A 26,749-nucleotide genomic window follows, 5' to 3' on the forward strand; every position below is an offset into this window, starting at 1 on the left:
AAGATTTAAAAAACAAAACAAAAAAAACGGTACATTTGTGTCAAAGATTAGCATGCGAGTGTGACATGGCAGTAATCAAATGTGTGTGAAGGGAAAAAAGAGAGAAGGGAAAGAGACACAACATTAGTCAGTGAAACAACAACAACAACAACACAAATAAGGTTAAATGTGAGCACAGCAGGGTAGAGCTCAGTGCAGCTAGCAGTCAGGTTTCCACACATTGGCAGCACAAGTATGCACCGGATTAACCTTTACTGGAAGGTAAGGATTACACTGCAGAGTTTTCCCTAGATTGCCAAAATGCCTGTGGCGGTGAAGGTGTGTTCACCATGATGTCATCACATAATTTGCATAATCTGCTAAAATCATATGATTTTCTTTAAAAAGGCTCAAAAACGTATAAATACATTGAAAAACAAATCTATTCTTATTAATTAATATTAACATATATTTCTGTATCGTTTTGCCATATTTTTAAATTGTTGCTGCATATTGTACAATGCACTTTGTTGAGAATTGTGTCTCGAGACTTTTAATGACTTTGTCAATAAAAACGACTTACAACAAATCTAGCATCTTTTTTTGGTGTCATTATGGACCTGTGTTTAGAGACGCTACTTCTGTCGCTCGATGTCCCCGCCGAAAAGCAAGCTGCAGCATGCATGACGTCACACTTGCTTTGCGCTGCTACTCCAGTTGGACTTTCTCTCCTTAAAAGCCGCTACCGTCCTCTTAATATTTGCATATTTTGTAAATAACTGTGCGTGGGTATATCTGGGATATACAAACCCCGTTTCCATATGAGTTGGGAAATTGTGTTAGATGTAAATATAAACGGAATACAATGATTTGCAAATCCTTTTCAACCCATATTCAATTGAATGCACTACAAAGACAACATATTTGATGTTCAAACTCATCAACTTTATTTTTTTTTTGCAAATGATAATTAACTTAGAATTTCATGGCTGCAACACGTGCCAAAGTAGTTGGGAAAGGGCATGTTCACCACTGTGTTACATGGCCTTTCCTTTTAACTACACTCAGTAAACGTTTGGGAACTGAGGAGACACATTTTTGAAGCTTCTCAGGTGGAATTATTTCCCATTCTTGCTTGATGTACAGCTTAAGTTGTTCAACAGTCCGGGGGTCTCCGTTGTGCTATTTTAGGCTTCATAATGCGCCACACATTTTCAATGGGAGACAGGTCTGGACTACAGGCAGGCCAGTCTAGTACCCGCACTCTTTTACTATGAAGCCACGTTGATGTAACACGTGGCTTGGCATTGTCTTGCTGAAATAAGCAGGGGCGTCCATGGTAACGTTGCTTGGATGGCAACATATGTTGCTCCAAAACCTGTATGAACCTTTCAGCATTAATGGCGCCTTCACAGATGTGTAAGTTACCCATGTCTTGGGCACTAATACACCCCCATACCATCACAGATGCTGGCTTTTCAACTTTGCGCCTATAACAATCCGGATGGTTCTTTTCCTCTTTGGGCCGGAGGACACGACGTCCATAGTTTCCAAAAACAATTTGAAATGTGGACTCATCAGACCACAGAACACTTTTCCACTTTGTATCAGTCCATCTTAGATGAGCTCAGGCCCAGCGAAGCCGACGGCGTTTCTGGGTGTTGTTGATAAACGGTTTTCGCCTTGCATAGGAGAGTTTTAACTTGCACTTACATATGTAGCGACCAACTGTAGTTACTGACAGTGGGTTTCTGAAGTGTTCCTGAGCCCATGTGGTGATATCCTTTACACACTGATGTCGCTGGTTGATGCTGTACAGCCTGAGGGATCGAAGGTCACGGGCTTAGCTGCTTACGTGCAGTGATTTCTCCAGATTCTCTGAACCCTTTGATGATATTACAGACCGTAGATGGAGAAATCCCTAAATTCCTTGCAATAGCTGGTTGAGAAAGGTTTTTCTTAAACTGTTCAACAATTTGCTCACGCATTTGTTGACAAAGTGGTTGACCCTCGCCCCATCCTTGTTTGTGAATGACTGAGCATTTCATGGAATCTACTTTTATACCCAATCATGGCACCCACCTGTTCCCAATTTGCCTGTTCACCTGTGGGATGTTCCAAATAAGTGTTTGATGAGCATTCCTCAACTTTATCAGTATTTATTGCCACCTTTCCCAACTTCTTTGTCACGTGTTGCTGGCATCAAATTCTAAAGTTAATGATTATTTGCAAAAAAAAAAAAGTTTATCAGTTTGAACATCAAATATGTTGTCTTTGTAGCATATTCAACTGAATATGGGTTGAAAATAATTTGCAAATCATTGTATTCCGTTTATATTTACATCTAACACAATTTCCTAACTCATATGGAAACGGGGTTTGTATATTAAAATTACGTCCACATCGCAGACATGCTGACAATGCTCCAGACAATCGTGTGCGTTTTGTTTACATGCGGTTTCGGCAGCGCTGTTTTTGGTGAATAAAGTATTTTATCGGTGGACGAGTTTTTCGGTCAATAGTGCACACATAACAGGCTATACATATAAGTCCATTCATACTGTAACGAGCTGCTGGTGGTAATGTTTTACGTTTGTGTGGTTTTGATTTGATGGTAATTTTATAAACACAACGTCCATGCCTGCAAGCGGATTGGGGGAGAATGAGGAAGTGTTGTTGTGTGTCTGGGGAAGCATGGAGATTAAAGTGTTTGCACAGGAGGTAAAACCTGTTGGAATCGTGTATAACATTTGTTAGCATGATATTTGCAAAAAATTTAAAACAGTGTCTGACTTTGTGTGACTTCTTCTGGAGGCTACACTTACATTATATTATTCTAATTTGTTTTCACATAAAAAAAACCCTTTATTTTCAAGGTGTGGCGGCTATGCTCTTGCCGTGGCGGTGCGCCACATTCAGTTACATTAAGGGGAACCCTGCACTGTATGGTCGTTTTGTGTTAAAAGTTTTGAATTATGCTAAAGTGATTTTTTTTCCGGGCTACATTATACACCCCCGCTACCACCAAACCCCGCCCCCCCCAACCCTGCCCCCCCACACATCAACATTGGCGGTTGTAAAGGCAAAAACTTGGACATTAGAGGAGTTAGGCGAAGCCATGGAGAACAGCTTTGAAGCTATCCGGAAGAGACTGTCAACACTGTGTATGGTGGGGACAGTGTGCTGCTGACCTCTGGGAAATGGGGATGTTGTAGACCAGGGGAAGGAATACTTTGAAGACCTCCTCAATTCCACCTAAATGTCTTTAAATGAGGAAGCAGTGCCTTTGGACTCTGTGGTGGGCTCTCCTATTTCTGGGGCTAAGGTTGCTGAGGTAATGAAAAAGCTCCTTGGTGGCAAGGGCCCGGGTGGATGAGATCCGCCCAGAGTTCTTTATGGCTATGGATGCTGTGGGGTAGTCTTGGTTGACAAGACGCTGCAGCATTGCGTGGACATCCGGGGTGGTGCCTCTGGATTGGCAGACTGGGATGATTCTTCTATTAAAAAATAGGAACCAGAGGGTGTGTTCCAACTATCGTGCGATCCCACTCCTCAGCCTTTCCGGTAAGGTTTATTCAGGTGTTAGTGGAACCGTGGATTCAGGAGAAGCAGTGTGGTTTTTCGTCCTGGTCTTGGAACTGTTGACCAGCGCTGTAATCTTGGCAGGATCCTTGAGGGTGCATGGGAGTTTGCCAAACCAGCCTATATGTGTTTTGTGGACTTGGAGAAGGCATTCGACCATGTCCCTCGGAAAGTCTTGTGGGGAGTGCTCAGAGAATATGAAGTATCGGACTGCCTGATCGTGGCGGTCCAATCTCTGTATGATCAGTTTCAGAGCTTGGTCCGCATTGCCGACAATAAGTTGGACTCGTTTTCAGTGAGGGATGGACTCCGCCAGGACTGCTCTGTTTGTCTGTTTATAACCTTCATGGACATAATTTCTAGGTGCAGTCAGGGTATTGATGGGTTCCGGTTTGGTGGTGGCACGATTATGTCTCTGCTTTTTGCAGATGATGTGTCCTTAATAGCTTCATCTGGCCAGGATCTTCAGCTCTCACTCGATTGGTTCGCAGCAGAGTGTGAAGCGACTGGGATGAAAACCAGCACTTCTAAGTCCAAGTCCATGGTTCTCGCCTGGAAAAGGGTAACAAGATCCTGCCCCAAATTGAGGAGTAAGAGTAGCTCTGGTTCTTTTTCACGAGTGAGTGAAGAGTGGATTGTGAGATCAACAGGCGGATCGGTGCAGCGTCTGCAGTGATGCGGACCGTGCATCGGTCCGTCGTGGTGAAAAAGGAGCTGAGCCGTAAAGCAAACCACTAAATATACCGGTCGATCTACATTTCCTATTCTCACCTATGGTCATGAGCTTTGGGTTATGACCGAAAGAACAAGATCACGGGTACAAGCTGCCAAAATAAGTTTCCCCCGTAAGGGGGCGGGGCTCTCCCTTACATATGGTGTGAAGCTCTCTCATCCGGGAGGAGCTTAGAGTAAAGCCGCTGCTCCTCCACATCAAGAGGAGCCAGATGAGGTGGTTCTGGCATCTGGTCAGTACACCCCCGGATGTCTCCCTGGGGCAGTGTTTAGAATGCGTCCAACCGATAGGAGACCATAGGTAAGACCCAGGACACAGTGGAGAGACTATTTCTACCAGCTGGCCTGGGAACGCCTGGCGATCCCCCGGGAAGAGCTGGACAAAGTAGCTGGAGAGAGGGAAGGCTGGGCTTCTCTGCTTAGGCTGCTGCCTTGCGACCCGACTTCGGATAAGCGGAAGAAAATGGATAGTTGGATGAATGGATAATTATTTAGCACATGCTGTGTAATTTATCAAGACTAAAACAGTTCTGTGGCTGCTGTTTTGCGTCGATATTTAGTACACCTTGAAAGAATGTGCAAACGGGGGAGTTGCGCAGAAATGGCTGTGAGAAAGGAGGTGATCGCTTTACAGCTCAGTCCTATGTACTCTTTCTGAATAAAATTCATTTAATTGATGCATTTTGGTGTCTGCTGGTGTTTTTTAATTATGTTGTTTTTTTTATATATATGAAAAACACTAGTGTAATAAGCACTGCATTTCCAGCGCACGCTCGCACTAAAAAAGTGGGGTTCAATTGAAGGTGCACTGGGACTGCCGTTTAAATGCTCAGAAAACAACAAAATGCCACAGGTAGGAAGGAGCACGACAACCTGATTGTAAATGAGTGTCTCCAAGGTGAAAGCCTTGAGTACACGCAAAAACTTCATTTATATAGGGCGGTCTGGGCCAATTTTTGCACTTGTTATCAATTGTAAACATAGTCTTAGTAGATCACTCGCAACACACCACCTAATGATACATGCAATTTTATAATTTGCACACACTGTTTAGCATGTGGTGTAGGGCTTCGTAAAATTACTTTTAACTGTCTTAATTGAAGCATCAAGGCAAACTCCCTTCTAATACACTATTACATAGTGCACCTCAGAAAAATAATTAAAAGGAATCTAAAATAGAATAAAGTGTATCATCATACATGGATGGAAACCTGACTACTGTCAAAACCTATAACAGAAGTGTGGAAATAATGCTGGGCTGTGTGTGTGTGTTGAAGGGGAAAAAGTGTTAAAAGTGAGAAAGGAGAGGGGGCTTAGACAAGAGGCATGCATAAACAATATGTATAATGTATATGCAGTCAACCTGCGCCTGTGCTAAGAAATGTGGCGCCAACTCGCCAGGCTGAACTGGTAAAGGCTGCTGCAGCACAAATTGACATTGACAACATGACAACACACTTTTAGAGGCAAGTGTGTAGTTCTGGTCTCATGTTGCAATCCACCTACAAATGGGGACAAACCGCCCGACTCGTACAGATCTCTTCAACACACACAAAAATGTTACAAATAGACTTTCCAACAAGATGACTCCAACACTCTTTTCAGTGCATTTCGTGATGATTAGTGCGCTGCATTTCATGGAAGGTAAACACACCTTGGAGTCAGAGTGGAGCTCCAGATGAGGCTCGTGTCCGTTCTCAGCTTCCCTGCTGGTATCTGTTATGCTGATCATTGGAGCTGAGAAAAAAGCAAAACACACAATAAACACAGACATTAAAAACATAAAGAAGACTGTAGTGGATGATGGAAACCAGCAGGGGGTAGTGTCACACAGGAATAGTCAGAGCTAGAAACAGCATTTATCATGTGTGTGCTGTTTTACAATACACAATTAAATAAGATTAAACACAAATATGTTTGTCTAGTTGCTATAAAATCTTTAAATTGCGCGTGTTGTATTTACAACACACTCAATTATTTTCTTTCTTTATACTCTTTCCTCTCCTCTGTGTCACAGGAAACAGCTACAACTATTTCCGGAACAAAGCTACAGCTATTTCCTTTATCTGGTCAGACAGTGAAACATGTAGTGCATTCTGCTGTGTGTGTTACCTCCGTCTAAACTACGGCTGATGCGTTTCGATGAGGTGCGTTCAAAAGCGGGCGCCGGGCGGTCTATGAGGGTGCTCGCCATGCGCGTTTGATTCTGTGTGCGTCCGCTGTAACGGAACTTAGAGCCCAGAGTCAGGAAACGGGCCTTGGGAGGTTGTTCTGGAGCGTTTAGTCTAAGAAATTAAATGGACAGCCGTGAAAGTGGTACATCACAATTATGTTTCGTAGAGTAGTTCTGAATGTTTTTTTTTACCTGAAGAAACTGTGATTCTCCACGCAGACCTTCCACAGCCTTTTGGCCGAGCGATGATTCTGGAGTTTGAATCCCACTGTGCTCTCAAACTGCTCCGTCTTTACAGGAACAAGGAAACAAAACTAGTTAGCTTCAATAACGATGCACAATGAATGCATGGGACAAGTAGTGCACAGCGGAATGGAACCTCCACACCGTTGATCAGTTTTTTCTGTTTTAATAATAACGGCAGTTAACTTATTTTTACATTTATATGACAGTTAAGACATCACAGTGTTACTTAAAACACTCTGTATAAGATTGGGAGACTCTACTTCATCCAGTGGGGTCCCCCAAGGATCAGTTCTTTGGCCCATCCTGTTTGCCCTTCATATACTCCCACTTGGTGAAATATTTAAAAAGCATGGAATCTATTATAATTTTTATGCAGACTACTGCCTAATATATTTTCCAATCTCTGAAAATGACCGTACCGCCCTGAAACATCTACTCGAGTGCTTAAAAGACGTCAAAGCCTGATTGGGTGGGGCCTCTGGATTGGCAGACTGGGGTAGTGGTTCCTCTATTTATCTCACGTCTCTCCCTAGACCAGGGGTCGGCAACCCAAATGTTGAAAGAGCCATATTGGAGCAAAAATACAAAAACAAATTTGTCTGGAGCCACAACAAATTAAAAGCCATATTACATACAGATAGTGTGTCATGAGATATACATTGAATTGAGATGACTTAAAGGAAACTAAATGAGCTCAAATATAGCTACAAATGAGGCATAATGATGCAATATGTACATATAGCTAGCCTAAATAGCCTGTTAGCATCGATTAGCTTGCAGTCATGCAGTGACCAAATATGTCTGATTAGCACTCCACACAAGTCAATAACATCAACAAAACTCACCTTTGTGCATTCACGCACAACGTTAAAAGTTTGGTGGACAAAATGAGACAGAAAAAAAAGTGGCATAAAACACGTCCTAGAAAGTCGGAGAAAGTTATACATGTAACAAACTAAGGTGAGTTCAAGGACCGCCAAAATTAGTAGGACAAAACGGCGCTCGCCAAATACTCGAATCAGTGAAGCATGTTTAATATAAACAGTGTGCTTTATAACAATTAGGGAGGTTTGTGTCATGTTTGTCCTCCTACAGAAACCATATTAAAACAAAAAAATTTTTTTTTTTCCCCTCATCTTTTTCCATTTTTCATACATTTTTTAAAAAGCTTCAGAGAGCCACTAGGGCGGCACTAAAGAGCCGCATGCGGCTCTAGAGCCGCGGGTTGCCGACCCCTGCCCTAGACTTAAAGTTTTTTAAAGATTTTTTTTTTGTTTTAAACAAGGGAAACACTGAAGTTGTGCTGCTCAGTAACAGTGACCCTCTGCTAGACTAGGGTTTTTTTTAGTAGCTCTGTACATCCAACAGCTTTCAGCCTTATAGTTTTAAGTTAGACAAACAAATCAAAGGCGTTGTTAAAAAAATCGAGTTTTTATCATCTTCTTCAAAGATCAAATCTTTTTTGTCTTTTCAACAATTTGAACAGGTCATGCAAACTTTTATCTCATCACTTCTTGACAACTGTAAATCACTTTTGGTCCAGAACTCTGTGGCAATTCCTTGCATCGGCTCCCTGATTGTTTTAGAAAGGACTTAAAAATGTTACTGTTTTTTTAAAGATTTGAATGGACTGGCCCCAAAGTACATTACGAACCTCATCCAAATTTATGCTCCAGTTTGTTCATTGAGGTCCAAGGGCCAGTTCACACTTGTAGCGCCTGAGACGAGACTTAAGACTAGGGGAGACCGGGCATTCTCTGGTGTGGGCCCTAAACTATGGAATGTTCTGCCCCCTCATGTCAGAATGGCCTTCACTGTTTAATGTGTAAAGTCTCGTCTTAAAACCCACTTTTGTTTTTTTAAAATTGTGAGGTCCTCTGTGTCTTTTATTGTTTTATCCCATTTTATTGATTGACCTTTTACTTATTTTTAATGTTATTATTATCATTATTATGTCATTCTTTTTACTTTTTAATTGATTTGATTATTTTATATATTGTTATTTTTATTTTAAATGCTTTTGATTACATTACTTTTTATAGTTTCTTATGTGCAGCACTCTCGAAACAAGTTGATTGTTAATAGTGCTGTACAAATAAAGTGGATTTGAATTTGGATTTTGAAAAGAACATCGCTTGGGTTTGACCATGGAACAGAGCATTCTTATTTCCATTATTTCCTGTGGGGAAAAGGGATTTAGATCCAATCGTAGCTCAAGCAGCATTTCGTGTTGTCCATTAGAGGTTACAGCACACAGAGTACACACCTCTCCAGGTCTGATCTTGATGTAAAAGTTGTTCCTCTTGTAGGAGATCTTGAGTATTTTGGGCCAGGCAAAGCGATTTATCCGCAGCCTGTCCTTGTAGACCAGGAGTCCATTAGCACACACTCCCAGCATGATGTCCACGCCCTCACAGTCCTGCAATGACAAAATTGATGCATTATAATTATTGAGCGTAAAGTACCAGCTATTGATTCCTGCAGAAACATGTACTATCCAACGTAACGCGGTTAGCAGACAGGCTAACGGCTAGCAAAGCTTTTAAGTCCAAGGCCATCTGGTATTGGTCAGTGGGGTATTGAAGACCGGGCCTAAGTTAACACATGAGAATAACTAATGAAGGGGGGTGGCAATAAGTGGGATAAAAGACACACAGATCACAAACAAACACACACACATGGCCTTGCCGTGCTGTTAGCAGCTCATTGATCTCTGCTTTTCAGTACTTTGTTTAACTGAGAAAGGTCATAAAAAATGCACCCATCGCTTCCATTTATCAAGAAACTGTTCTCGTCACGTGAGTGACTGTCCTCCATTTTCTATTTAAAGGACTCCCATGCCGTGGACATCATGCATGGGAACGCGCCTGCTGATGGGCTGCCATCCCAGCGGGGAGACGAGTACTATTCCCATGGCCTCTGGTCAATGTTTGCACAGCTGACACACACATTAGTTAAGAGGCTGTGCTAATGTCAACGCAGAGTAGCGGGGGTGGATGTAATCGTACCTTAGCGTGGTGCAGGTCCACCCCGTACATGGACAGCTTCTTGGCATTTTCTAGAAATTGGCAGTCGGCCTGTGCTGGTGTCATTCCCCTGCAAGTACATTTCATTTTACATGTCTTAATTTGTATTTCAAGTGTTTTTTTAGCAGGGCCTCACTTGTGGGATTTGTGGAGCTCCAGAATCTTCTCCTCCATCTCTTTGCTCTGATTGGGGGCAAAAGTCAGCTGGTTGATGTAGTCCAGAGGACGAGGTTGGTCGGGTTCGTAGTCACCAATTTCTGCCTGCAGACCCAGAAATGGGGGGGGGGTCACACAATATATATTTACGTGCACGTGCACTGTACCTGCAGCGTGTAGGAGCCCAGCAGAGCGTGAGTGACAAATGAGCAGGGGAGTCGACCTGACGCCACATCTTCACGTAGCTGCAGACACAACAGGTACCTTGACAAGGAGACGTTTGCCAGTTATTTCGTGCAAATGTTATTGTTTGTGCCTTTAATGGCAGAATCGTTTCTGAAAGAAGATCAAAGCTGAAACTGCAAACGCTTTCTTCTAGACAACCACAACATATCTCTAATTGTGTATGATGGTGCAAACCGTAAAAGCTCCAATTAACACCTCTACTTACTGACCCAGCGTGTTGCTTATTTCACTGGGGTGTTGTGGTCTATAAAAAACAATAACTGCCAGGGTCTCTAATTTGTCAATTATTGGTATCGTTTTTAAGGATTTGAAGCATCATAAGTGGCCCACATCCAGCTATATAGAGCTCAGCAGGCGCTTTAAAATGTTGGTCGCATTAATCAGCTGTTGCTAGCATGTTACACTTGTCATACTGTTGTTTACAATCAACTTGTCGTCAATGTGATATTTTTGCAGTAGTCTGTTGCTTAGCAATATTACATCATTGTTGGTGTCGCTGCGCTGTTGTAAAAATGAGCTATAAGTCTCTTTCCACTTTCTCATGCAATCCAAATCATTATTGAAGTTAAAAATCAAAACAAACATATTCCAAATGACATACAGTAGACCCACGTTTATCGCTGTTAATTGGTTGTGGGCCTGATTAATTACACAAAGTAGATATTATTCATTAGAAATGTTGTATTTTCAGCTAGTGCATAAAACCTCCATAAAACAACCTTCTAAATACAGTATGTAACCTTATGAGAGCCCTCTACATATGAAATAACACCCAGATAGTCAACTATACTAATGCCAATATACTAATGCTGCCTGACGCTGAACCAATAAGTGGCCATGATACTGAACAGAGGGCTCTGATTGGTTTGATCTCATCTTTGGGCCATAGTATTGTTGTATTGATATTTTTCGAATTTTGGATATTTAGCCATTTTTACTCCTCTCTGAGCTGCCACATTATCGTGGTAGAGGAGTTTGCGTGTCCCAATGATCCTAGGAGCTATGTTGTCCCCTGGTAGGGTGTCCCAAGACAAACTGGTCCTAGGTGAGAGATCAGACAAAGAGCAGCTCGAAGACCTCCATGAAAAATAAAAACGAAGGACCCAGATTTCCCTCGCCCGGACGCGGGTCACGATGGCGAGCGCCTGGTGGCCGGGCCTGTCCCCATGGGGCCCGGCCGGGCACAGCCCTAAGAGGCAACGTGGGTCCCCCCACCAATGGGCTCACCACCCATAGCAGGGGCCATAGAGGTCGGGTGCAATGTGAGCTGGGCGGCAGCCAAAGGCAGGGCACTTGGCGGTCGGATCCTTGGCTACAGAAGCTAGCTCTTGGGACGTGGAACGTCACCTCGCTGGGGGGGAAGGAGCCTGTGCTAGTGCGCGAGGTGGAGAAGTTCCGGCTAGATATAGTCGGACTCACTTCGACGCACAGCAAGGGCTCTGGAACCAGTTCTCTCGAGAGGGGCTGGACTCTCTTCCACTCTGGCGTTGCCAGCAGTGAGAGGCGACGGGCTGGGGTGGCAATTCTTGTTGCCCCCCCCGGCTCAGAGCCTGCACGTTGGAGTTCAACCCAGTGGACGAGAGGGTAGCTTCCCTCCGCCTTCGGGTGGGGGGACGGGTCCTGACTGTTGTTTGCGCTTATGCGCCAAACGGCAGCTCAGAGTACCCACCCTTTTTGGATTCACTCGAGGGAGTACTTGAGAGTGCTCCCCTGGGTGATTCCCTCGTTCTACTGGGGGACTTCAACGCTCATATTGGCAACGGCAGTGAAACCTGGAGAGGCGTGATTGGGAAGAATGGCCGCCCGGATCTGAACCCGAGTGGTGTTTTGTTATTGGACTTTTGTGTCCATCACAGGTTGTCCATAACGAACATCATGTTCAAACATAAGGGTGTCCATATGTGCACTTGGCACCAGGACACCATAGGCCGCAGTTCCATGATCGACTTTGTAGTTGTGTCATCGGATTTGCGGCCTCATGTTTTGGACACTCGGGTGAAGAGAGGGGCGGTGCTTTCTACTGATCACCACCTGGTGGTGAGTTGGCTGCGATGGTGGGGGAGGATGCCGGACAAAACTGGCAGGCCCAAACGCATTGTGAGGGTTTGCTGGGAACGTCTGGCAGAGTCTCCTGTCACGAGAGAGTTTCAATTCCCACCTCTAGAAGAACTTTGAACATGTCATGAGGGAGGTGCTAGACATTGAGTCCGAGTGGACCATGTTCCGCACCTCTTTGCATGGCAGCTCCCGCCATCAGTGTGTGAACGTGTGTGTGAATGGGTGAATGTGGAAATACTGTCAAAGCGCTTTGAGTACCTTGAAGGTAGAAAAGCGCTATACAAGTATAACCCATTTATTAGTTATTTATTGTCGAGGCGGCTGATTGGAGCTGTGGCCGCAAGGTAGTTGGTGCCTGTCGTGGCGGTAATCCTAGAACTCGTTGGTGGATATCGGCGGTGAGGGATGCCGTCAAGCTGAAGAAGGAGTCCTATCGGGTTCTTTTGGCTCATAGGACTCCTGAGGCAGCGGACAGGTACCGACAGGCCAAGCAGTGTGCGGCTTCAGCGTTTGCGGAGACAAAAACTCGGACGTGGGAGGAGTTCGGGGAAGCCATGGAAAACGACTTCCGGACGGCTTCGAAGCTATTCTGGACCACCATCCGCCGCCTCAGGAAGGGGAAGCAGTGTACTATCAACAACGTGTATGGTGAGGATGGTGTTCTGCTGACCTCGACTGCGGATGTTGTGGATCGGTGGAGGGAATACTTCGAAGACCTCCTCAATCCCACCAACACGTCTTCCTATGAGGAAGCAGTGCCTGGGGTATCTGTGGTGGGCTCTCCTATCTCTGGGGCTGAGGTTGCTGAGGTAGTTAAAAAGCTCCTCAGTGGCAAGGCCCCGGGGGTAGATGAGATCTGCCCAGAGTTCCTTAAGGCTCTGGATGCTGTGGGGCTGTCTTGGTTGACAAGACTCTGCAGCATTGTGTGGACATCGGGCGCGGTACCTCTGGATTGGCAGACCGGGGTGGTGGTTCCTCTCTTTAAGAAGGGGAACCGGAGGGTGTGTTCTAACTATCGTGGGATCACACTCCTCAGCCTTCCCGGTAAGGTCTATTCAGGTGTACTGGAGAGGACGCTACGCCGGATAGTCGAATCTCGGATTCAGGAGGAACAGTGTGGTTTTCGTCCTGGTCGTGGAACTGTGGACCAGCTCTATACTCTCGGCCGGGTCCTTGAGGGTGCATGGGAGTTTGCCCAACCAGTTTACATGTGCTTTGTGGACTTGGAGAAGGCATTCGACCGTGTCCCTCGGGAAGTCCTGTGGGGAGTGCTCAGAGAGTATGGGGTATCGGACTGTCTGATTGTGGCGGTACGCTCCCTGTATGATCAGTGTCAGAGCTTGGTCCGCATTGCCGGCAGTAAGTCGGACACGTTTCCAGTGAGGGTTGGACTCCGCCAAGGCTGCCCTTTGTCACCGATTCTGTTCATAACTTTTATGGACAGAATTTCTAGGCGCAGTCAAGGTGTTGAGGGGATCCGGTTTGGTGGCCAGGATTAGGTCTCTGCTTTTTGCAGATGATGTGGTCTTGATGGCTTCATCTGGCCAGGATCTTCAGCTCTCACTGGATCGGTTCGCAGCCGAATGTGAAGTGACTGGGATGAGAATCAGCACCTTCAAGTCCGAGTCCATGGTTCTCGCACGGAAAAGGGTGGAGTGCCATCTCCGGGTTGGGGAGGAGACCCTGCCCCAAGTGGAGGAGTTCAAGTACCTCGGAGTCTTGTTCACGAGTGAGGGAAGAGTGGATCGTGAGATCGACAGGCGGATCGGTGCGGCGTCTTCAGTAATGCGGACGCTGTATCGACCCGTTGTGGTGAAGAAGGAGCTGAGCCGGAAGGCAAAACTCTCAATTTACCGGTCGATCTACGTTCCCATTCTCACCTATAGTCATGAGCTTTGGGTCATGACCGAAAGGACAAGATCACGGGTACAAGCGGCCGAAATGAGTTTCCTCCGCCGGGTGGCGGGGCTCTCCCTTAGAGATAGGGTGAGAAGCTCTGCCATCCGGGGGGAGCTCAATGTAAAGCCGCTGCTCCTCCACATCGAGAGGAGCCAGATGACGTGGTTCGGGCATCTGGTCAGGATGCAACCCGAACGCCTCCCTGGGGAGGTGTTTAGGGTACGTCCGACCGGTAGGAGGCCACAGGGAAGACCCAGGACACGTTGGGAAGACTATGTCTCCCGGCTGGCCTGGGAACGCCTCGGGATCCCCAGGGAGGAGCTGGACGAAGTGGCTGGAGAGAGGGAAGTCTGGGCTTCCCTGCTTAGGCTGCTGCCCCCGCGACCCGACCTCGGATAAGCGGAAGAAGATGGATGGATGGATAGCCATTTTTATGACTAAAAAAATGCTTAATTTAGGCCACAAATATGTAGAATATGCTGACCTGCTCCTCTGTGTGCTCTGTGCACTACTGTAGATAAATACACGCCTGTGATGCTACAATTAGCATGTGTGGTATAGTAAACAGTAGGAATGATAATTTTACAACAACTCACTATTCAATGTGACTATTTGATTCAGAATCGATTCATGATTCAACATAATTCTCGATTATATCGATACTCTCAATACGTTATTTGGTATAAATTTATCTAAAACCTTTTCCATACAAGATAGAGGTTACAAAACCTCCCGTTGTCTACTGATGTATGACGTAATGTATATGCGCAGCAAATATGCGCTTAGATGCCCTAAAACATGTATTTGTAAAAATTGATTCTTGAATCTTTTTAATCGATTCAGAATTGTAATTATTAAGAATCACGATTTGATGTGCGTCGATTTTTTTCCAGCACCTCCAGTACACACAGCATAAAAAGTGTTCAAAAAGGCAAGGTTTACTGTATGTTTATAATGCATCAAACTGCAACATTTGAAGTTTGAAATAAAATCTCTTAACAAAAATAAATGTGAGTTTTTTTTAGTCTTTTTCCATCGTTCTAACCAATAACAACATCCGCATCTCCTCCTCCTCTCAGGAGGCCTGAAGCCCACCATCATCTGGCGGAGGATTAAACATTTTTAGTGCTTCTTTGTTTGTTGATTTTTTTTGGGGGGTGGGGGTCTGGATAACCTTTCAACTAATCCTTGATATGGCGAGCCCAAAGTCAGTTATGTAACATCTAAATTTGTTGGAATTCATTATCTTAAAGTGACTGACGGGATTCAGACAACCCCAACGGGGATTCATTTGCATGTGTTTGCCTGTGGTGCTGGTTCTGGATCCTGGTTACACAAGAGGAAATTCTTTGAAAAAAAAAAGCAGAGGAACGGACACTTGCTGACAAGGAGGCTTAAAAGGGGTGGCCGCCCTCTAACATGGGATCTCGTCACTGGGCAAACACAATGAAAGACTTCTGGCCTTTTGAGTTTTAAAAAGGGGGTGTTAGAAAAGTTACCTTGAGAGATTATTTATCCAAAATTATGAAGAGAACTTACACTTACTTACTGCTTAGGCCTGTGTGGGGAGGCAGGGCCGGAGGACCGACGGCGAGGCGTGCTGCGCCGAAGCCTGCTCCAAGATGGCGGCGAGCAAGCGGCCAGACGGGGCGCGCCGAGAGTGACGCGGCAATCGTGACCAGGTGCGGGGATCGTGCACCTGGTCACACTCAGCTGATCCCCTCGCGGTGTTTAAGAAGGCAGCAGCCGAGAACGACGGGGCAGAAGGAGGTGGAGAGCCAGCGAGACACGCAGCAGTGCATGAGGAGCGAACGAGGGCAAGACGCCGACAACAAAGACGTGGCTGGCTGAAAAGGGGACCGGAGAGCGAGCAGGGAAGAGGAGCTGCAAAGCAACCTGAGACTGAGAGGTTTTATTTGAAAAAATAAAATAAAGTCTAGAACTGCCGCAACATTTCTTCCTTTGATGGTCCTGAGAACCCGGACGACAGCGAGAGACTGTCACAGCCTGATCTACTAAGATCCAAATAACAAGCACTAAATAGGATGTACAAAGTAAAAAAAAATTGCGAGTACTGTTAGTGAGCTTGTTGCGGGTGATCTACTAAGACTGCTTGTACAGTTAATAACAAGTGCAAAAGTGGTGCAGACTGCCCTATTTAAATGAGTTTTTTTTACATGTTCTACACAACGGGGACACTCCACATTCATGACATCATATGCTCCAAATGTCCATCCTGGGCTGTTTTGATATGTTGTGGAATATACAGCAGACAAATATAACGTGAACCACCTATTTTGGGCAATATAGACAACAGAATCTATTCTTAGCATGCCAAAGGTGTACTCTGGGAGGCGCTGCTGTTGTGATGGTGCATCTGGAACATAAATGAAGTGTTCTCTCTTGATCGTATATCTTTGTGCTTAACTATGCCAGTTTGCATGTACTTTCTAGAGGTGCTAAATATAGACGCAACACAGCAGTTTTAGTCTTGATAAATCACAATGTGAGGCCGAAATTATTATATTTTCATCTCCTCCTAGTATGGTGTGTATTAATAATCAGCATAAATTCTGCATATACATAAAGACAAACACGCTAAATGATTTGCACTATTTTGCTTAAGAGACGCAATCTTCTGTGCATGAGCTTTAGTGTTTAGTAGACGCAAACCTTTAGTGGATCAGGCCCTTAATACTCATTTTACTAGCACACATTAGAAAAATGTGAATATAAAAAACATGTTCAACACAGGAAGACAGCAAACTAGTAATTGCTGAGACACGGAGAAAGGGTATGATTAATTAAGCTCTGCTTCTTCCTACTACTTTTCAGACATGTTGAACTGTGCAAGTATTAACGTCAGAATCCGATATATTGGCCAAGTATGTTTTGACTTGGTAGACTGTGCTCTCTTTGTTCTATGTGAAATTATGTCACTTTATTAAGCATTTCCAAATAAAGCACACCTCTTTATTTGTAAGAAACTGGTCAATGGTAACATATCGTTGCATTTGCATTACCAAGTCTTTAATTATTATACATCAATACCTACTTGAACATTAGCCACCAAATCTATTGGCTAATGCACTGATAATGGCACAGAGATGTAAATAAATCATGTTCAATAGTGGTCTTACGTTATGTGAGTGTGATGTAGTGTGTTTACCTTGTGATATCTTCAGACAACAGTGAGGGGTCGGGGGGGTAAAACTTGACGTTGAATGCAAACTGCCAGTTGTTACCTACAGAGCAGGAAGTGACACAAGTTAAACCACATGACCAAGATAGAGGAGGAAAAAATATGGGGGATCATTCACGGGAAATCTCTGAGATTTTTTGTGTGATCGGGGTCGCTTCCATCCATCTGGCCTCATTCCATCCATCCTGCCTCCTCCCATTGGTGTGTGTGTGTGTGTGTGTGTGTGTGTGTGTGTGTGTGTGTGTGTGTGTATGCTTTTCGGCGGGTTGGAGCGAGGGCAAAGAGCAGCTTTTGGATGCTGCTAAGCCCAATGTGTCACGCACGCAAGCATCAACACACACAAATAAATACTTGGCGGGTCCGGTATTGCGTAACGTTATTTTGGCTACATCGAAAAGCAAAGTGTAATAAAACAAACTGACCTGGAGGTGCTGCTCCACAAATGTTCCCATAGGAAACAATGGAAGCAGAAAAAAAGTCTGTTGTAGGGACAAACTGTCACCATCATCGAACCTTCATTGAAATGTAACACCGTACTAGTGTAGAAATAAGTTAGCAATATTGTTTTAAAAATAACTCCGCCATGCCGCCGTGGTTTGATTTGACATTTTCAGGACTTATGGGGATCCCAAATTCAAAGAAAGAGGTACTACCAGGTAAAAAAAAGTTGGCTTTGCACAATAGGACCCATTTAATACTTCCCTTGTTGTGGGTTTTGCAAAACAGCCACAAAAAGTCAAAGAAAAAAATAAATATAATAGCGCATCATTTGTGTAATGCTCAACAAAATAAACTTTTTTAAGTAGGACTGGGTACGTTCACATTTGACCAAATCTATACCGGTACTAAGCTGTACCAATTTTTGGTACATTTATGTGTGTTCATGGGGTGACAAATGTGTGTTGCTGTGGTCAGTAAGTAGTATTTGCCATTAATTGAATGTGTAGTATTGTATTGGTTAGAGTGTCCGCCCTGAGTTCGGTAGGTCGTGAGTTCAATCCCCGGCCGAGTTATACCAAAGACTATAAAAATGGGACCCGTTGCCTCCCTGCTTGGCATTCAGCATCAAGGGTTGGAATTGGGGGTTAAATCACCAAAATTATTCCCAAACGCAGCCAGCTCCCCTTACCTCCCAGGGGGTGGAACAAGGGGATGGGTCAAATGCAGGGGGTAATTTCACCACACCTAGTGTGTGTGACTATCAGTGGTACTACTTTAACTTTATTACACACTAGCTGTTGGATTGTAACGTGTATCTTAGTTGTAGTTTTCATTACCAAATTTGGAGGGGCTGAAATCACCATGTAAAATCACTAATGCTAAACGATAGTACGTCTATGGCAGTGATTGTCAAACTGTGGTATGCAGGCTCCATCTAGTGGTACGCCAAAGAATCACTTAATTATGTGCAATTAATTGTATTTGAATCATTATTTAGGTAGTGTTTTATTTTCCTATAATCAAACACACAGTGTTACTGTTCAAACTGTGTATAAATGTTACAAAGGCCAAAAATATTAAATATACTTTTTTAAAAACTCTGCTTTGTTTTTAATGAATACCTAAGCCTACTACGCTACTGTATTTTAATGTTGGTCATTATGGTGGTACTTGGGGAGCCAAATGTTTTCTGAGGTGGTACTTGGTGAAAAAAGCTTGAGAACCACTGGTATATGGCATATCCGTATCATAAAGCTGGCGCATTTTGAAAAGTGGAGCATTATTTTTGGGAGCTTTCTTTCAGGCATTGAAAATGACCTTGAAGCAATATGCTACCAACAACCGCCTGTTAGCCCGCCAAGTGCTTGAGCCATGCAACCGGAAATGACGTCATGCGCAACAAAGCTATCAAAATATACGTTTGTAGTATTGTTTTATTTCACATGACTCAATACAATACAAATACCTACTTGTGATGTAACCTCAGGTCTTTTTGTCTTGCATGACAGATTTAGAACAAAGTTTTGTGCGCATTACTCTAATGTCGAGGTTTTGCGAATACGATAATTCAAGTATTGACTTCAAACAAAAAGTGCTTGCCTCAGTCGGAGGTTTGATTGGTCCAACAGTTTAACAGCTGTGACAAGAATTGTGTTGGCCTAATGAGGTTCTATTTTAGGTCTTGTGTGCTGCAATCAATTTAGTTACCTGAGTTTAGTCATTACATCGTGCTGAAAATTGGCCTTGTGTTTGTGCGAAGGCATCCAAATCACAACTTCTGATAGTTTCCAAAATACTTAAAGGACATATAAAAGTCATGATGGTGTTAGGTGTCAGCAGACTGTAATTAAGTGGTATCAAACCTGCCATTATTGTGGTGTACATAAAACCCAAATGTGCACCGTTCACACATGGACACACCCACACAGAGCCACATGCTATATACGTATTTCAAAAATACACTTTTTTCTTCTAAAATAGAATATTTTCATAGCACCGTCCACTTGTAACGGTCTGTAAAGTATACATCATATTATTTGCAAAAAGCTAACTTACTGCGAATTTGCCTTTTGATTTCCTTGGTGGGATCCAACCAACACTGGAGGCAAAGAGCAGAGAGTGACATATTTAAAAAAATATTTGTTATTTGTTATTAGTAAAAGTCACACAATACCTTCTGCTCATGGTGGTCCTTGTAAGTTAGACCAAAGTAGTCTTTCTCCAGGAGATTAAGATGCTCGCACACCTTGAAGAATAAGAATAGGCCCTTGGCACGTTTCTGTTGGCAAGGAAGAAGATGGGAGAAATAATTATTAAAAAAAAACAAAAAACATATTAAATACAATTTTAAACAATTAAAAAAATAAAAACTCACTGGAATAGAACATGACTAAATGTAAAGTGGCACATTTATGTTAGCTGCAAATATAATTATTTTTATTAAGTACATGTTATATAAAATTAATAATTGTAAACATACAATTAAAGGGGCCGTTTGCAACATTTACACAGATGCCTAGAGAGCGCTAAATTTCCAGTGTATTTTACACAGCATATTCCGCCCCTTCACGGCTTGTAGAACGTAATGACGTAACTATGTACGTACGTAACATGTGCATGCTCATTAGCTTTGGGTATAGCAATTTGGATAGTTAATGTTAGCTATCATTGAATGTATATTATATCATAACAACAACATGACTGCAAAGTGTTCATATTCTTTTGGACTGTTTTTGTATGTCTGCACGCGCTTCCTGCACATAAGTGTTGACGAGACAGGGTGAGTGACCATTGTAAACACCCATCATTATATTCAGGCCGGTAAAAATATTTAATTAATAACAATTTAATAATTACAAATATCCTATGACTATGGGCTTTATCCCACTAATTTTACTTTCTTCCACAATCATGCCAGGGAATCAATCCCGCGCCCGTTGCTTCCAAAAGCAAAAACTTATACTACTACACTGCTACTACTTTGTATCGTATTAATAGCGTCTGAACAGGAAAACGCTAGGAATAAGTTTGCTGTAACATTTCCTGTAAAGCGCCCTGTCATTTATTATATTTCATATTTTACAAACTCATTTTGATTGTCAAGTGTATCTCACATGTCTGCAGCAGAATATGTCCCCGGGCCGGACTTAAGGACTCATCGTAGAGCAACAAATAAATACAGTACATAAATAAACAGCCGTGCATTGATTGGCCCGTTATCGGTTGGCCTATCTTGAAAACTCTCTCGACTCCCGATTATCAGTCCACCTGTGGCATAATGGCTTAATGGATTAAAGAGCAAAGCATCCAATCAAAGTTCTAACAGGATTAATACTGCCCACGGCCTCTTAAGGGCATATTATGTGCAGTTTGATATATTACTAACTTTTATAGTTAATTTCTTCAACCTTTTATGAAGGGAATTGTTATAAAAGGCAAAATGTAATACAAAACCCAAAATCAGTGAAGTTGGCACGTTGTGTAAATCGTAAATAAAAACAGAATACAATGATTTGCAAATCCTTTTCAACTTATATTCAATTGAATACACCGCAAAGATAAGATATTTAATGTTGGAACTGAGATACTTTTTTTTTTTTTTGCAAATAATCATTAAATTACAATTTAATGGCAGCAACACATTGCAAAAAAGTTGGCACAAGGGCATGATTTACTACAAAGCCACGCTGTTGTAACACGTGCAGAATGTGGCTTGACATTGTCTTGCTGAAATAAGCAGGGGCGTCCATGAAAAAGACGTCTAAAACCTGTATGTACATTTCAGCATTAATGGTGCCTTCACAGAAGTGTTAGTTACCCATGCCTTGGGCACTAATACACCCCCATACCATCACAGATGCTGGATTTTGAACGTTGTGCCTATAACAGTCCGGATGGTTCTTTTCCTCTTTGGTCTGGAGGACACGAGGTCCACAGTTTTCAAAAACAATTGAGATAGGCTCCGTCACCGCAACTGTGGTAGAAAATGGATGGATGGATGGATGGGCTCGTCAGACCACAGAACACTTTTCCACTTTGCATCAGTCCATCTTAGATGAGCTCGGACCCAGCGAAGCCGGCGGCGTTTCTGGGGGTTGTTGATAAAGGGCTTTCACTTTGCATAGTAGAGTTTTAACTTGCACTTACAGATGTAGCGACAAACTGTAATTACTGACAGGGGTTTTCTGAAGTATTCCTGAGCCCATGTGGTGATATCCTTTACACACTGATGTCAGTTTTTGATGCAGTACCACCTGAGGGACCCTAAGTCACGGGCATTTCCGCTTACGTGCAGTTATTTCTCCATATTCTCTGAACCTTTTGATGATATTACGGACTGTAGATGGTGAAATCCCTAAATTCCTTGCAATAGCTCGTTGAGAAATGTTGTTCTTAAACTAATCGAAAATTTGCTCAGGCATATGTTCACAAAGTTGTGACCCTCACCCCATCCTTGTTTGTGAATGACTAAGCATTTCATGGAAGCTGCTTTTATACCCAATCATGGCACCCACCTGTTCCCAATTAGCCTGTTCATCTGTGAAATGTTCCAAATAAGTGTTTGATGAGCATTCCTCAACTTTCTCAGTCTTTTTTGCCACTTGTGCCAGCTTTTTTGAAACATGTTGCGGGCATCAAATTCCAAATGAGCTAATATTTGAAAAAAATTTCATTTACCAGTTCAAACGTTAAGTGTCTTGTCTTTGCAATGTATTCAATTATATAGGTTGAAAAGGATTTGCAAATCTCTGTATTCAGTTTTTATTTACGATGTACACAACGTGCCAACTTCACTGGTTTTGGGTTTTGTATTTCCAAAATGCAACAAGTAAAATTAAATAAAAAGACTACTGGCATTTATTTACTCAACTGCCGAGATGACCAGGCATCCAGTTGGTGTATACTGTTAAATACTGTGATGTTCCGTATCAACCTTAATAGTCCACTGTATATTTGTACATTATTTTTGCATTTCCATTTCTAAGGGAATTGTTCTAAATAAATAAATGTAACACTTTAGCATGATTATAAATACAAGAGAACATATTTTCTACTCTTATGTGCGGCTTACTTCCTGTCCAAGCGTCTATCTATCAATGCATCTCTGTCTCCACCGTAGTTCCTTGAGGACTGGCTTTCAGAAGGGACACATTCCATCAAGAGTGACCATAAAATCCTCCACAGTGAGCAATGACATTTAGCACACATTCATGCTGCACACACACACACACGTGCACGCACACACACACACGCACTCAAGCACGCACACATGCACGCACGCAGCATGACAGAGACGCATACCACAGACTGTCTGGTGCAGAGTGCTGAAATTGAAGGGAATGGGAATAAAAGACTGCTTCTACTTTTTTTCCAGTAGAAAACATCTGCGGTATGTTCTTCTACTCGGTGGAGCACACAAGCGCCTTTTTGTATGCAAACATGCTATACACTTGAATTCAACTAAGAGAGCGCAACCTTTGGGTGAGACAGAGTTTGTGCTGACGTGCCTTCAAGCCAGGCATCACTCGCAGAAAGAAAACCCTTATCAATTAAGTAGTTTGATCATATAAGAAATAATCATAAAACATAAACACTGGCATTTATTCACTCCACTGCAGAGAGTACAAGTCATCCATTGGGAGTAGTTGTTAATTAGTGAGTCTCTCCTGGCTTTCGTGGGCTTTTTCTGTGATTGTTGCAGAATTGCTGGAATCCCCTGAAAAGTTGCAATGTTTTGAGGCTTTTCCCTGCTCAAAAACATAGAATCAAAGTGGAAAATGGAAAAATGGAGGCTTCTTTTTGAGGTGCAGTGGTTATTCAATCGTAGGACACACCCAGCAATTACTGTGTATTAAATTAATTTATGTGTATTAGATTTATTTGTGTGTATTAGAGTGGAGGCCACTATATTGTATTGAGCAATTACGCAAGAAAATGTTTGTGATCAGCATAGAAAATGAATGATAAGTGAAAAACCCACAAGTGATAGGATTGTAGAAAGTGGTGTGTGCGTGTGTGCTTGTGTTTGTTGACGGTCTCAAAATGTAAAGGTTTAATCTCTGGAATGCATTGTGCATCTCTCCCTCTGCTAGCCCCACTATGCCACTGTGTGGATGGATGGATGCTTGTGTGTCCAAGCGTGCGTGTGTGTGCGTGTGTGAGATTGTGTGTGTGTTTAGGACAATAGCAGTTGTTGCAGTTTCAGCGTTCTCTGTTGGAAGGACAAAGCTGCTTCTGTCCAAACAACGGTAGGCACAGGCGTCGACACACCGTAGATTTTGGAAAATGGCTATGAGTGCCTTAAATTAAAATGAAATATTATTATACTCTAAAATATAATTACTCTTGTGTGGAGGAGCCTGGTTAGTTCTTTGAGCTTTATCATTTCCATTATTTTAAATGTCCTTGTACGAAAGCCTATTGTGTGCCTTTAACCAGTTTTGTGATGTTCCTATGCCTTTAAGTTGATAGGTCAATCTGTGACGTCATTTCCCCTTTAAAGCACGTCTTTGTCAGAATAGCCGGTTTTCAATCAGTGGTGGCAGCCAGCCTTGTGTGCGTTGACGACTAAATACCACACACACACACAAAAGCATACACATTTAAATCTACCTTTCAACAATAAAGATGATTAAAGGATTCTCTGGCCGGAATCTGTCGATTGTGTCCCAATTCTAAAAGAACTACTATCCCTTCCTTACATTGGTCCTTCGAGCCGGATAGAGTTCCACCATCAGACACTATGGAGTCATCACCTGCTGATCACCAGCCCTCTGTCAGGCCAAAGAGAGACATTCGACTACCACAGCATTTGGCCCCTTACGATGTCACCCTCCTTCCCTCTCAACTGCCTGCCGCCCAAATCTCCTCACTACCAGTAGGACAACACAGTGAAGCAAGGCCAACCAGAGCTAGGAGTGCGTCAGAATACCAGTCATCTGCTTCATCACGTCGATCCTCTCGGCGATCGCATGGGCTTCAACTGCTCCAAAATATTCCTGATGTCCAAACAGCTGCCCTAGAGGAGAGAATTAAAGGTTTGGAGCTTGCTGACCTACAGCAAGAAATAGAGGAGGAAAGGAAAGCTGACTTGGAGGCGAAGAGATTGGATGCACAAGCTAAAGAAGGACAAAGACTACAAGAGGATGCTCACCTTGCCAAGGAGAATATGGCAAGGGAAATGGAACGGCGCAGACGCTTAAAGAAACTGGAGAAAGACTTACACATTGCCCATATTGTCAAGTCTTTCCTGTCGGAGTCTGAAGATGATGCAATGTCAACAACGTCAGCTCCGCCCGCTGCTGACATGCTTCAGCTCCCATCAATAACTCCAATGAAATCCTCTGCCGCTATCCCGATTACACAGCCATTGACAACGATTCCCATTCCTGTGCAAGGTGCACAAACTTGTGTCCCGACTTTAGTAGCCCCCACTACAGCTCCTGCATCTGTGTCTTTCACAAGTCAACATATGCCAGTCATTCCCACATCTAGTTATGCATCAACAATGACACATGCAGCCGCAGTGCCACAAACCATGCAAACTTTTGTGCCACAACCACCAGTTCCAGCTGGTGCACCTCCTCCTGCTGCTGGGCAGTATGTTCAATACAAATTACCATCTGCTACTCCAGCCCCGGCAGCACCACCCTGGTCCTACCCGGGCATCGAGACGCTGATCGCTACTTCCTATGGCATTCCCAAACCAGTACTTCCAAGGGTTGAGAGTGGCCGGGAAAGTGATTTCGCCCTACTCAAGATGGCGCTAGAGAACTTGATGAATAGTCATCCTCACCTCAGCGAGCAATATAAATATCAAGTTCTACTAAATCAGCTCAAACTCCCTAACGCTCTGCAGTTAGCCAAGTCATTCATGTATGACCCAAACCCGTACACGGCTGCGCCAGGGGCTCTACAAGACAAATATGGCCAGCCTAGACAACTAGTACAGAGTGAACTAGGAGCTATTCTTAACTCACCAGCCATCAGAGTGGGGGATGCAGAAGCTTTCGACACGTTCGCTCTCTCAGTTCAGACCTTAGTTGGCATGCTGCGGACTTTAGAGGGATCCCTTGGATACGAGCTCAAATGTGGTTCTCACGTTGACCGCCTCATAAGTAAAATGCCTCCTGCTCACCGAGACGGATTTATGGAATACTGTCTTTGTCGAGGCATTCTACAGCCAGGTACCAACCAAACTTACACCCTGCCCGACCTGGCATCCTGGCTCCAAGTTAAAGCTCAAGCTAAGCGCCTGGCCAGCCGAGTCACTCACCTCTACAACCCGGGGCCTCCTCCTGCCAAGAGGGATTATAATAGTCCATGGCCCAAACAAAGGACAGCGTCAATTCTCTTATGTTCTGGTGAAACCGGTCACAGCCAGAGCACCAATCTGACAAAGTCACAACCCTTTAAACCTAGTCCTTATTGTGCATTTTGCAACAGTAAGGAGCATTACCTCAACTCATGCCTGGACTTCAAGAAACTGAATACCAGTGAGATCAATAAGTGGATCCAAGAAGGTAACAGATGTTGGAAGTGCGGTCGTGGCCACAAAGCTGCAGCATGTACGCTTAAACGCCCTTGTAACTTATGCAAAGAGACGCACCTCACAGTACTGCATGACACGATCCAAGAGTCATCTCAACAAGTCCTGATGATGAGTAACCAAAAACCCACAGTCTACCTGGAACAGCCTCAAAGCCCTCAAAGAGTTCTGCAGAAAGTTGTTAAAGTGCTCCTACAAAATGGAGACCGCACTCTAGAGACATTTGCTGTGCTTGATGATGGTTCTGAGAGAACACTCATCCTCCCCTATGCAGTAGAGCAGCTACAACTTGCTAAGCATCCTGAAACCCTTCACCTGAGAACTGTTCAACAAGAAGTGAAAGTGCTCAATGGTTCGTCAGTCAGCCTTCACGTCTCCCCCATCTTCAAGCCAAGCAAGAAGTATTGGATTAAAAATGCCTTCACAGCTGAGAATCTGAGCCTATCTCAGCACACATATCC

The 26,749-nt window shown here is 43.6% G+C and overlaps 1 protein-coding gene across 16 annotated transcripts in view; it reads right to left on the reverse strand.

Annotated features, from left to right (window-relative positions):
- The window catches only part of LOC133648351 (band 4.1-like protein 2), a 106,191-nt gene that overhangs the window by 20,203 nt on the left and 59,239 nt on the right, over positions 1-26,749 (reverse strand). For all 16 annotated transcript variants that reach the window (XM_062044361.1, XM_062044358.1, XM_062044360.1 and 13 more), the window contains exons 5-14: positions 19,914-20,018; positions 19,796-19,838; positions 17,267-17,342; positions 10,062-10,158; positions 9,875-9,999; positions 9,721-9,808; positions 8,979-9,131; positions 6,659-6,756; positions 6,406-6,578; positions 5,948-6,030 (exon numbers count right to left, since the gene is read on the reverse strand). In XM_062044361.1, the coding sequence (XP_061900345.1) occupies positions 5,948-6,030; positions 6,406-6,578; positions 6,659-6,756; positions 8,979-9,131; positions 9,721-9,808; positions 9,875-9,999; positions 10,062-10,158; positions 17,267-17,342; positions 19,796-19,838; positions 19,914-20,018 (1,041 nt within the window). The remainder of the gene's footprint in view (positions 1-5,947; positions 6,031-6,405; positions 6,579-6,658; positions 6,757-8,978; positions 9,132-9,720; positions 9,809-9,874; positions 10,000-10,061; positions 10,159-17,266; positions 17,343-19,795; positions 19,839-19,913; positions 20,019-26,749) is intronic.

Source organism: Entelurus aequoreus, linkage group LG04 (genome assembly GCF_033978785.1).
Source record: "Entelurus aequoreus isolate RoL-2023_Sb linkage group LG04, RoL_Eaeq_v1.1, whole genome shotgun sequence".
NCBI classification, from domain to species: Eukaryota; Metazoa; Chordata; class Actinopteri; order Syngnathiformes; family Syngnathidae; genus Entelurus; species Entelurus aequoreus.